We start from the raw sequence: 12592 nt of genomic DNA, 5'->3' as shown, positions 1-12592 counted from the left end.
CCATTCTGCCCGTGTGTGTCATCCAGGTGTCCGCAAGCCCTGACATTCATACTAAAGGTCATTTCCACCGTGTTTTAGGCCTAATAGTTCACCAGAAGTGGCTAAGCTAGCGGACGGTTTCTTGGGTGAACTATCCCTTTAAACTCTGCTGGGTCCTGAACTCTTTTACATACCGTATATGGTCCTCAACTGGAAACTGCAGTTGACTACATGATCAGAGGGTGGCGGTAGTGAGCGGATTTACTGGTGAGTCAGTAAACAACGAGAGGAAGAGCTGCACCAAAACACGGAACAACGTCACAGTAGCTTAGCTTAGCCTAGCCTTACGACCTAAAGCCTCCATAACAACGTATTCACCGCTGGTAAACAGTACGAAGAGACCCAGCATTAGAAACAGCGTGAGTTCGACATAACAATGTCCGGTAAGTACGAGCCGCTGCCTCGGGGAGACTCCGTGAGGACTCCGGGTCTGTTCGTGCACAGAGACACGCAGCGCAGCTCCCACAGAGGACTGTCATACGACTACATCCCCAATGTGTCTGAAAACGACTTCACCGGTAACTACCACATGTTATTGTTCTGTAATGACCGTCAAACACACCCAACATCAAATAACCAGATCTAAGTAACTAAGAGAGTTCCCTCTACTCTTTAAATAATCGTGTTTAACCATTTATCAAGAACAGTATACGTTTATGTTTCCACTGTTTTTGTTTCAAACTCACCATTTACACTTGGTTTTGCAACCCCGTGACAGTGACACACGATTAGTATATTTGAAATACATATAAAAATAACATACATTGGATATTATTATACAATATATATATTTGTGTTTTTGTGTGTATTTTCACATGTCTTTCATTAAAGGAAAACTCAAGATCACAAAGTAAATGAAAACAAAAATAAAAAAATAATAAATATATATATATAATAAGAAAATACACAAAAATTTAATATAAAAAAATGAAATTAAATGAAAAAAATTAATTAAATTAAATGTATCCTGTGCAGTTCACTTCTGCGCAGGAGGTGCGCAGTCCACTTCTGCACAGAAGGTAAATCTTCTTCTTCTTTTTATTAAATTAACAGCAATGATAAATAAAAAAAAAAAAAAATGACATTAAATAAATGAAATCAAATTAAAAGAAAAAAACGTAAATTGGCACTACTTTCTAAGTTTCTTCAATTTTTTTTCAGACTGGTTTTCTGAAAACACCCGTAATAACAGTGACTTTAGATTGAGTGTTTGTTTCTTCTCTTTAAGATAACTCCCAAGGTTGGATCTCTTGGACTTGCAACATGATTGTCATCTTTCTCATCTACATCGGCACCTTTGTGACCTTCCCTATCACAGGATGGTTTGTACTGAAAGTAAGCTGAAATGATCCCCTCATCAGTCTCACCCCAGCTTGTCCAATCGCTCTCTGAGGATAAAAGCAACCAATCATCTGCTACTGATCTTGTCTGCAGACGGTGTCTAACTACCAGAGGATGGTAGTGTTTCGTCTGGGGCGAGTTTGTCCCCCGAAGGGCCCTGGGATTGTCCTTGTGCTGCCTCTCATTGACCAGTGGCAGAAAGTTGACCTGCGTACCCGGGCTTTCAACATCCCTCCTTGCCAGGTAAACAACCAAACAGACTAAATAACTTATGTTTCTGAAAACCAAACAGGAGAAATAGATGCTTTATGTACATAGATGCTTAGAGTTTGTTCATTCAACTTACACCTTTATTTCCGTTGGTTGTGTATTTTTTACTTTGTCCTACAGATGGCAGTGTGGGTACACTGTTGTTCAGTATGAATGTGAAGAGAGTTGAGATAACTCTGATTAGTGTGTAATACTTCAAGTTGTATCATCATGCTGCCAGTAATTAATGTGACAATGCTTTAATGTCAGCAGAATTTCAATGTCTTTTTTCTCATGTTCACATTGCTTAGCCTTGCAGTTGTCAATACAAGTCAATGCAAATGCCAGGATCAAGGCAACATTATGTTTTTATAAGAATATATCACAATAACAGTTTCATCAATGAAATACCTCACTCCCCATCGTGTCATTTATGTCACTTTTCTTGATGATGGTAAGATTTTCCTTATGAGCACTTTGTTCTTAATTTTTCTCAAACAATTTATTTGGTATTAAACAGTGATTCATTTTTGGCGGTTCTTTCCATAAATTGTGGCAAATGTTAGAAGTATTAGGTCAAAGTAAACGCTGCTGTCATTTTGATACAAATGTGCTTCTGCTGATGCAGGTTGCCACTCAAGATGACGGTTTGTTGTCAGTGGGAGCAGACATCCAGTTCAGGATCTGGAACCCTGTCCTGTCAGTCGTATCAGTCCAGGACCTGAACGCCTCGACCAGGATGACGGCGCAGAACGCTCTGACCCAAAGCCTGGCCAAGAAGACTGTGCGGGAGATCCAAACCCAGAGGCTTAAACTGGGAGAATATCTTGGGGTGAGACGAAGCTACTCTGCGCTGGCTTTTCACTGATTCAGCTCAGACTTTAATCCTTTCTTGGTGTCTGCAGATGGACATTAATGAGATGACTCAGCCCTGGGGGTTGGAGGTGGACAGGGTAGAGCTTACTATAGGCTCTCTCCTGAAAGCCCCAGAAGAATACCCCTCTGGATCTGGATCCCTCGTCATTCCTCCATCTGTACCTGGACTGGAAGGCCTCACTGGCCCAATCCAGCAGTTGGCCATGCACTTTCTAAACCGTACTGGGAGTTCACATCCTCAACAAGGTTTTGCCCCAGAACACAATACTTTATATTAACTGCTAAACTGTTCCTGTATAATGATGGTGTACAATAAACCTATGAATTTTCCTCCTCAGAAGACGGCATTACATTTACAGATGAGCTCAGCAATGTCCCTGAGGCTGCTGTGTCCACTTCAAGTTGTGTCGAAGAGCTGCTCAGCCAGGTAAAGCCCCTGCTTTCTGAAACTTTGGTTTGCCGAGTTGGGGCCTGCTTCCAGTTTGACATCAGCTCAGGAGACGGACACCATCGGACTTACTTCGTGGATTTAAGCCAAGGTAATGGTTCATATGTTTTAGTAAATATGCAGTAATAATTTTTATTGAGATAAAACCTGTAATTGAATGCAAGCCACTTAAATTAAATGTATCAAGCAAACGAAAATTGTATTAAGATGATCAAATATCTCTGTTACTCTGTGTGTGTGCTCTGTAGGCAGTGGTGCAGTTGGTGCAGGATCCTTGTGCCGAGAGCCAGATGTGACACTGAGTATGAGCGACAGAGACCTTCTAGCCATGTTCCATGGCGAACTCCGACCATATGCTGCATACACCAGTGGTAGACTTAAAATCCAGGGAGACATTACGACAGCCATGAAGCTGGAGGAACTCATAAATCTACTTAAGAATCAGAAATCTTAACAAAGCTGCAAAACTTAACTGTAAAATAGATGTTTTTCATGTGTGCACTGATTATATTTGTTTTAAAGTGGATTTCTGTGACGGCCTTGTCTTCCTTTACAAATCAAAGCAAATGCTTGTTTACAGAAACAACACATATTTGAAGGTCTTCAGGATATATTTCTGTTGGAGCAGTCACAACACTGGGCGAAAAAAAGAAAAAAATCCTGTGCTTTTATTTTGAAGGGGATTTTTTATGCAGCGGAGTGCCTTCTATTTCCACTCCTTACTTAAGTTATTTAAGTACTTACTTAAGTTACTGTATCGTTATGTATGTTGTATTACCTTGTGTCCTTAAAATGCACTTTTTGGTCTTAAATTAAAATGCAGCTAATTGAGTGTTGAATTTTTTTTTTGTGTTGACATAGTCATACTGTGATATGCTGTACTATCTCAGGTTCAAACTGCAACATCTTTTCATTAAATACATTTGAGAAGTTGAAAATTTTTGTTGATTTGGGTCGAGGCTTATCAGTAAGGGGTGATGATGGGTCCCGAAGACAGACCAGTTGAGATCTACTGCTCTACACTGTCAATAACTCTATATCCTTCAACTTCAGCTAACTATCTATATGGTAATTTTGGTTATAGTTATTAGTGTAATTGTTAATCAGAGGTCCAAATTTGTAGTTAGTACTTTTTTGATTATATATATTTTTTGTAATATCAAATACTGTAAGAGATTTGTGTGACTTTCCTCATTGTCATAGTGGGATTACAAAATTGCCATGATAGAGGGAAGGAAGGATTTAGCTTTTATTTCTTTTCTCGCCTATGTCTCCAACATAGCCAGGGCCAGCCCTGACTTGCCTTGTTGTGATCTTCAGTCTCCAAAGTGACTCAAACAACATCAGAATTGGATCTGCAGATATTTTTCTTCTTGCACAACAACAACCTTGATAGGAGCAGCAAGGGGGTGTGTGTGAGTATTCAGATCAGCCTCCTTGTTCAGCCTATGTCCCTGGGAGAGCCGGAGTAGCTGCTGAAGGTAGAGCAGGGTGAGCCTTTCTGTTGGGAGGATGGCCAGATGGAGTGTGTGGCGCAGAACTGTGAAGCTGCCCCTGTCCTGCAGAGAAGGTCAGGCAACATTAGGCCTACGCTGCAGCAGCAGTGTGCCAGGGACAAAAAAGGCGTTCCCAGGGAGCGGCAGCGTCGTCAGGCCTTTCGGTGAGATTCCTGGGCTGTGGAAGAATGGAGTGGCCAACTTGTACAACTTCTGGAAACAAGATGGCTTCAGAAACCTTCACCGCATTATGGTGCAAAACTTCAACAAGTTTGGTCCCATCTACAGGTATAAAAAGCAAGGCCGTTTGTATAAATAACTGCATAGTGCTCTCATATACTGTCTGTCATTATTAAGAAACTATATTAAATGGCTGAAATGTGAGTGTATGCAATTTTCCTAGTCCAAATGCACCAGTTTTTATTCATGAAGATTATCTGTGACCAGCAATCCTCTGCAAGGTCACATTTTCTAAAGACAACCAGCTGCTATGCCATTTTCACTCCTTGTTTTGTCTTTGTGTACGTCAGAGAAAAAATAGGTAATTATGAAAGTGTAAATATCATCAATCCTGAGGATGCTGCCATCCTCTTCAAAGCTGAGGGCCATTATCCAAAAAGGCTGAATGTTGAAGCGTGGACAGCGTACAGAGACTACAGGAATCGCAAATATGGAGTTTTACTCAAGTATGTTGTATCATCACTATCCCCTTCTAACTGTATCATTTCAGTTGTTTTGATATTTGGACGTATGTTTTGTTAAATGCAATAAGACTGTCCCTGCTAGTTTTGAGTTAACGCCCATGTCTTTCCACAGGAACGGAGAAGACTGGAGATCAAACCGAGTGGTTCTCAACAAGGAGGTGATCTCCCCCAAAATAATGGAAAACTTTGTTCCTTTGCTGGATGAAGTGGGACAGGATTTTGTGGCCAGAGTTCACAGGAAGATAAAGCGAAGTGGCCAAAACAAATGGACAACCGACCTCTCTCAAGATCTCTTTAAATTTGCTCTAGAATGTAAGACTGGTATTTTTCTTTTCTCAATTGATATTTATATATTTTTCTCGTTGGGAAGGCTTGTGCCATTATTTTTTTCCTCACATCATTTGTCTCTCTCACCCACAGCGGTGAGCTCGGTGCTGTACGGTGAGCGTCTGGGTTTGATGCAAGACTACATTGACCCTGAAGCCCAACATTTCATTAACTGCATCACGCTCATGTTCAAGACTACCTCACCCATGCTGTACATCCCCCCCGGTCTGCTGAGACTGGTTGGAGCCAAGGTGTGGCGGGACCACGTGGCGGCTTGGGATGGGATCTTCAACCAAGGTTAGACTCGGAGGACGATCAGGATGAACATTCATGTATATAGCTTTGATATCATAGTGTTTTTGGTTAGGTCATTTGAAAACCACAATCTTTACATTTCAATTACATCCCATTGTTGCCTCAGCGGACCGATGCATACAAAACATCTACAGGCAGTCGCGACAGGAGACTGGAAATCAGCAGAAATACCCAGGGGTCCTAGCCAGACTTCTAATGCAGGACAAGCTCTCCATCGAGGACATCAAGGCCAGCGTCACTGAGCTGATGGCCGGAGGAGTAGATACGGTAAGAAGCAGATCATCGCTTTCCAGACTTTTTAAAACCACATAACCTTTTCTGTGTATTTCAGACTTCTATAACGCTGCTGTGGACGCTGTACGAACTGGCCAGGTACCCCAACCTCCAGGAGGAGCTGAGGGCGGAGGTGGCCGCAGCTCGGGCTGAAAGCCAGGGAGACTTGACTGGGATGCTGAAGCGGATTCCCCTGGTTAAAGGGGCTCTGAAGGAAACACTGAGGTGATTGACATAGTTGCACAACAACGGTACTGCAGAGATAAAGGGCAGTGGGCATAAGATGCATTAGAAGACTTTGATTTCGTTTTGGATCTATTCAACATTACATCACAGCATCATTTGTCACAAATATTTGGATATAAGACCCACTAGTAAGATCTTGGATAAATATTTAACATTTGTAATAATACATTCTCATCTTCCACATATCTGTTGTTGCTCTGATATTGACTTTTCATCTGTTATCCGCTGCCACATAGATAATAGATGTTCACTTTCATACCTCAGGATACACCCAGTCGCAGTGAGCCTGCAAAGATACATCGCAGAAGATGTCATCCTTCAAAACTATCACATTCCAGCCGGGGTAAGAGACAGTGAGAATTAGAAATAATCTTGCAGATGTTTTTCTCAAGTTTTCATTGTATTTCTTGTTTTATATTTGGTGTCCTTTTTTGTGTTTGTGTTTAGACTTTAGTTCAGTTGGGACTTTATGCAATGGGAAGAGACCCCAAGGTGTTTCCTCGTCCGGAGCAGTATCAGCCGTCCCGCTGGCTGAGGACGGAGATGCACTACTTCAGAAACCTCAGCTTCGGCTTTGGCCCCCGTCAATGTCTGGGACGCAGAATAGCAGAGACAGAGATGCAACTCTTCCTCATCCATGTGAGACACACAGGGAATGAAAGAGCAGGTTCACACTGCTTTGTTGCACGTTTACACATCACATTTACCATTTGCGTTATTTTGTTGCAGATGCTGGAGAACTTCAGAGTGGAGAAACAGCGGCACGTGGACGTGCAGAGTACCTTCGAGCTCATTATCTTACCAGAGAAGCCTATTATATTGACTTTGAAACCACTGCAAACGAGTCGGTAACGCTGTATTTGTTACTTAACTTACTTACTTATTTTTGGAGCGTGATAAAGTCAGGTTCATTTTTGTAGATCTTTATCACAAATAATTGTAAAGAACTTATGATACAATACAATATAAATACTAAATACAATCTTCCAATCTGATATGTTGACAGAAAGCAAGAATTAAGCATTAGGAAAGAAAACAGCATAAATGTCCATGTATGAATTACCTCAGTAATTTGAACTGGTGAATAAAGCAATTACATGTATTGTACTTACATTACTTAGTAATGATTGAAATGTGTAGTCTGTGAATTTCAGTACAATGTACTGACATGGTGTAAATGCCCCCAAAAAAATCACAAATGAATAAAAAAGTTCATAAACCGTATTTATTATAAATATCATTTATTGTTAATTTGATTTTTATTTCAATTTCTTATCCCATTCCTTCACCCAATGTTAAATTTACTGGTAATTTTTCAGGTTCCTGTGTGCTTTGCTGATGTAAGAATATGATACAATCATCTGTAAGCAGTAGAAAACAGTAGGGGAAATAATTCCATGTTAAATACCTTTTAAAATGCAGCACAACGGGTAAAATGGAGGTGGATCTACACTCAACGGACTGAAGACACATTATGAAGGATTGTGGAGGATGATGTTCCGATGAAGCCGTGCCTGTGCTCATTTAGTTTAGTCAACATTTCCTGTTTCTGTTTCCCCCACTCTTTAGAGTTCTCCTCCAGCTGTGACAGATGCAAACAAAAGGTGAAAAACGCAATAAACCATTAATGAAAAGGTGATTATTGATTAACTAATAATTTCGTTCCACTGTATCTCACCTGAGCCTCCAGTGTTTGGACTCTGGCATCGGCCATCTCCAGTTTATTAAATAAACTCAGTCTCTCCTTGAGTGATAGTACCTCTTTTGTCTGAGGGATACATGATATACATGTATAAGATATAAGACAAAATTAAGATATTGTCCTACATTCTAGTGGACATGGAGAGTTGATGCTGGGCTGAAGTCAATCTTGTATTTGAACTCTGACTCCGTGGTTGTACCTGTGCTGTAATGACGGGGAATGGCTGCTTGCGAATCCTGTCCAGCTCTTCATGTAGACGAGAGTTTTCAGCTGCCAGGGCTGACTGCACCTCTTCTGTTCTGCAGTCAGTCGAACCTACAGCACAGAGAGATGTGACAAGTGTGAATATACACCAACTGTACACCTGCTCCATCAATTATCCACTTCAGCCAATCATGAGTTTTCTCTGAATAGTGCAAAAAACCATAATAAAAAAAACATTGACACAGTCATTCAGTACACAGTGCACAGCTCCATTGAGGCCCAACAGTCCCCCAATGAAACCAAATTTAAATTCACTAGATCCAGATTTTTATTTGGATCTGCACCAAATTGCACACACTCATAAATATCTGTCCCCTAAACATGACTGTTTTTTTTTATTTTCATCGTGATCCATTAAATATTCTCAGAACTGAAAAATTCGGGAGGAAGAAATGCAATGTTGAGGAAAAATTATTTAAAAAAGATTCCTGGCTCTGATCCGTTGTCCAGATCTGTGCCAAAGGCTAATGGGTTCTTCCTTGGCCCAAAGCTCAATCTTTAAGTTTCAATAAAATCTGAAAAGGGCTGTGACTATTCCAACAGAAAAGACAAACAAAAAAGAATGCTTGGAGCTGACAGAACAACTGTAGCAGCTCAGATTATCATTCTTTACAGCAGTATTGAAAATAAAAGTATCACAGAATATAAATGTATCCACCTTGATCAACAAAAGATCAAGATTAAAGACTAGAGAAGCCTGGTCTAATGAATCTGAATCTCTGCTGAGGCACACCGATTGAACCGGCCGAGATAAACACCAACCTGCCTTGTGTCCAAAGTGGTGGTAATGGAGTTGTAATGGTATGTCTGATGGCATCCTGAATACCGATGAATCCACGTTCGTTTGGCACAGCTTACTTGAATATTGCTGCTAACCATATGCATCCTTTACGGCCACAGTATGATATAGCTCCACGTCACAAAGTAGAAGAAGAATGAGCATGACAATGTGTTTGGTGAACTTCAGTCACCAGACCTGAGTCCAACAGAACATTCATTCAGTCCTGATGACATTGAGCAGATTCCAGGAACCAAGACCGACTCAGGTTGTTTGCAAGGGGAGGCACCACCCAGTATCTGTTAGGTGGTTTCTACTGATGTGCTCTGTGAGTGTGTATTTTCACCTTTGCACTCACCTCTATGCTTTTCAATCACCAGCCCCTTGTCAATACTTGGTCTGTTCTTCTCTCTGCATTTATTCTCCATCTTCTCAATGACCTGGAAAATTGGGATAGCACAAATAAAACATTTATCCAGACAGAAGTGTTCCCTATTGGAAAACAATCTGTAAGTATCAATCAGTGCAGAAGAGACAGTGTTGCTCTCTATTCACCTTTTCCTGTTTTTTCACTGTTGTCTCCAAAGCGGCCATCTTTGCTGTGTAACTCTGATGCTGCAGATCCTCCTGCTGCTGGTGCTGGTGCTGCTGGTGCTGCTGGTGCTGCTGGTGCTGCTGGTGCTGCTGGTGCTGCTGGTGCTGCTGGTGCTGGTTACCTCTGGTGCGTTTTATCAGCTCCTTCTCTCTGTCGTTCTTCTGCACAACACATATGGAAATCAGGGAAAGTAGTAAACTTCATAAACAGTACAAATGCATCAACACAAACTGTTTGAATTGAATTTGTATATTGAGTGTTTGTTGTATCTTCTAACCTTGATCAGCTCATCCTGTAGCTGTTGGATTCTGTCTCTCTGCGTCGCCCCTTTACTGGTCTCACTGGCCAGCTTGAATTTGAGAGAAGCTTCGAAAAGAATAGCAGGACAAATCGTACTCTGAAGCATGAATCTGTGTGAAGATACACTTACGTCTGATTTGTGCCCATTCAATGAACGATGTCAATGAATCAAATCTAAGATGAGAGTTAACGTAAGATGTATAAACAGTGGAACTATTTCACATTTTTGAATGATGAATATGTCAAGTTTGAGGCTAGGACATTTGAAAGATAAATCATCAAAACACAGAAGTCCTTTGAAATATAAAGGATTTTGCTTCTGGAATGGACTTAAATATTGGCCCTCTGCTCGGATGCCAGCAGAGAAACCTTCAGGAGGCGTCGTTTTCACCGAGGGTCACAAAATGTCCTTCAGGAGATAAGGGATGTATACCCGTGGAGCTTATCAGGGTCTGTGGCCTAAATGAGCTGCCTTATCACAAAATGGCACAGTCTGCATGGGCAGAGACACTCACAAGGATTAGCAAACACAAAGTGGGCCAGCCTCCACACCATTACTTCATCTGCCACAAAATGTCTTTAAAACCAGAACAACACAGAGGGACGCTTTAGCAACTGCTGGCTGGGAAGAAAACTGTACAACTTTTTTACGGGTATTTTTACTTCTTTTTATGGGTCATTTATTTTGTATGGAATAGTAATAGTTGGAAAACAAATGGTTGAGTAATTACCTACATGTTCCGTTGTGGCTCACCTATACGGTCAGCAATCTCAGCTTTGGTCATGACGGCAATGTCTGTGTCATCCAGCAGATCTCGGCCAAGGTCCTGGTGCAGAGACAGATCGGTGCGGAGCCGACTGTTTTCTGTCTCCAGCGCCACCACCTGTGTCCTCAGTGCTATGATGTCTTCTGCCATCCGACTCACGGCCGAGCGATAGTTCTCCAACTCCTGATGGAGAAGTGTTGTCGGTCAGTCTCACACTAAGAGCTGGTTACATTGTAAATTGTAAATTGGTAATCTCCTGCCTTGTTTAGAATTACCCTTTCAGGCAAATTCGCTTCAGCTTCCCTCCAAGGTCATTTAGAAACACACCCTGTCTATTTTGTTTCTACAAATTTCAAGAATCAAACAGGGCCCATGCCTTACAACTGTAAACACAGGTTGGTTTCGTTGTTCTACAAGATCTCCACCTCTAGATGTCTCTTCAGCTCCATCTTTAAATCGAGGAGGATGTACTCGAGTCATGGTCTCAATAAAGATGTGATTTCTTCTGGTTTCGGGCAAGCACATAACATGAGAATTTAAAAATGGGACATATCTGAGCCAAAAAGAAAGATAATTAATCCATTAAGTGTTAATCAATTGTCTGAGGGTGAGTTACAATGTGTTCAGCAGCTCCTCAAATCCAGAGGGACAATAACACCCTCTCCTGTGAAGGAGTTTGGTCACAGGAGCTTTAACTGAGGATTTTGCATAAATCGGGGCGCTGCATCCACAGAGCTTCCTATTGTGAAAACCCGTTTGCTGAACTGTAGCAGGAAATGTCAAAGTCCTGCGAGAATTTCAGGGGGCAAGACAGAAGAAAAAAATTCATATAGGGTGGGAGGGAATGTATATGCACAAAGTGAGATTATTTTACTGTACTATGTAGCAAAATGTAATGAAGAGAATTATAAAAGATAACAAAAATTTTGCATAATACATAAATTGTATTGACTGAAAAGGCTCAGTGAGAAATGCTCATATATAGTGTTTATGTATGTAAAATGAAGCTACCCTTCATTAAGAATCAAAGAAAAAATATTCAATTAAATCTACGAGCTCTAATAATAATAATAATAATAATAATAATATAATAATAAATAAATATTGAACCTTTATTTATAAAACACTTTTCGAAACAAATTTTAAAAGTGCTTTACAAAGTTAAAACAATATACAATATGACAGGGCAGACCATGTTTACACCATTTCCCCTTTGAATATCTCTTTTTAATAACTTTTTGGGCTTTTTGTACCATAACGGGTACCGTTGGATCCTATTTGTTCTGTTGTATTGAAAAAAACTTTTGTACACAGTCTGGGAGTGGCTTCGATTTTGCTCTGAACATTGTTTGCACATTATTATAAATATAAAAAATTATACTATTACTAAATTATTACTATTTAGCCAGAGCTGTTTTGTTCTTTTAGAGACCACACGGCTATCAAGGCTTCTCTTTAAGGTATGTGCCTGTTGTATGTCAGCATTTTTCACATTCTTCTCCATCCAGTTGAATAGACAGAATTGAATTGAGAGCAGGGTCCTGCATCGGGGTGACGTGGGGTGTGTGGGGGGTGTAGGGGTATATATCAGGGGATTCCAATCTAAGGATGGTGCGCTTGTTACTCCCGTGGGACACAATGGTGAAATCGAGCATCTAATTGAAAGGGCAGGCGGGAGGTGACAATCATGACTGTAGATGAGATGGTGTCTCTGTTAGACCGAGGGGTGTCCCCCACAGGCATGATGGGATAGACGGCTCCCTGTGATGAGTCTGTGTCAAAAATAAAGAAAGGAGTCTGTGTTTCTACCGGTGAACACTCCCACTGCTCTCCAAGAGCAGCAAACTGAAGCTGCACTGAAGAATGAAGTTT

The 12592-nt window shown here is 40.9% G+C and overlaps 2 protein-coding genes across 4 annotated transcripts; both read left to right on the top strand.

The window, feature by feature from the left end:
* The first annotated feature begins 237 nt into the window (after positions 1-237).
* On the top strand, positions 238-3785 carry stoml1 (stomatin (EPB72)-like 1). Of its 3 annotated transcripts, none has more exons than XM_053426602.1 (7): positions 238-557; positions 1268-1374; positions 1474-1623; positions 2258-2461; positions 2535-2751; positions 2847-3044; positions 3202-3785. In XM_053426602.1, exons 1-7 carry the CDS (start codon positions 416-418, stop codon positions 3405-3407), a joined length of 1224 nt encoding a protein of 407 aa, XP_053282577.1. In that variant the 5' UTR covers positions 238-415; the 3' UTR covers positions 3408-3785. The 3 variants fall into 3 exon arrangements, with proteins under 3 accessions (XP_053282577.1, XP_053282578.1, XP_053282576.1); XM_053426603.1 differs by having other exon boundaries at positions 239-422; positions 2844-3044; XM_053426601.1 differs by having other exon boundaries at positions 239-557; positions 2844-3044.
* Positions 3786-4342: 557 nt separating this feature from the next.
* Positions 4343-7538, top strand: LOC128444488 (cholesterol side-chain cleavage enzyme, mitochondrial). The gene is made up of 9 exons (XM_053426994.1): positions 4343-4737; positions 4980-5135; positions 5266-5465; positions 5574-5777; positions 5902-6062; positions 6127-6293; positions 6579-6657; positions 6762-6953; positions 7044-7538. Exons 1-9 carry the CDS (start codon positions 4466-4468, stop codon positions 7164-7166), a joined length of 1554 nt encoding a protein of 517 aa, XP_053282969.1. The 5' UTR covers positions 4343-4465; the 3' UTR covers positions 7167-7538.
* The last annotated feature ends 5054 nt before the right edge of the window (positions 7539-12592 follow it).

Source organism: Pleuronectes platessa, chromosome 7 (genome assembly GCF_947347685.1).
Source record: "Pleuronectes platessa chromosome 7, fPlePla1.1, whole genome shotgun sequence".
NCBI lineage: Eukaryota > Metazoa > Chordata > Actinopteri > Pleuronectiformes > Pleuronectidae > Pleuronectes > Pleuronectes platessa.
Note: the sequence above shows the minus strand (reverse complement) of the source record. Positions and strands in the feature narration are given on the sequence as shown.

Bases quoted from the DNA above. Each gene is read 5' to 3' on its own strand.
- stoml1 (XM_053426601.1), top strand. From the start codon at position 416: ATGTCCGGTAAGTACGAGCCGCTGCCTCGGGGAGACTCCGTGAGGACT. The intron at 1,624-2,257 runs GTAAACAACCAA...CTGCTGATGCAG, and splicing joins TCAACATCCCTCCTTGCCAG to GTTGCCACTCAAGATGACGG. The intron at 2,752-2,843 runs GTTTTGCCCCAG...TTTCCTCCTCAG, and splicing joins GAGTTCACATCCTCAACAAG to AAGACGGCATTACATTTACA.
- LOC128444488 (XM_053426994.1), top strand. From the start codon at position 4,466: ATGGCCAGATGGAGTGTGTGGCGCAGAACTGTGAAGCTGCCCCTGTCC. The intron at 4,738-4,979 runs GTATAAAAAGCA...TGTGTACGTCAG, and splicing joins AAGTTTGGTCCCATCTACAG to AGAAAAAATAGGTAATTATG. The intron at 6,954-7,043 runs GTGAGACACACA...ATTTTGTTGCAG, and splicing joins TGCAACTCTTCCTCATCCAT to ATGCTGGAGAACTTCAGAGT.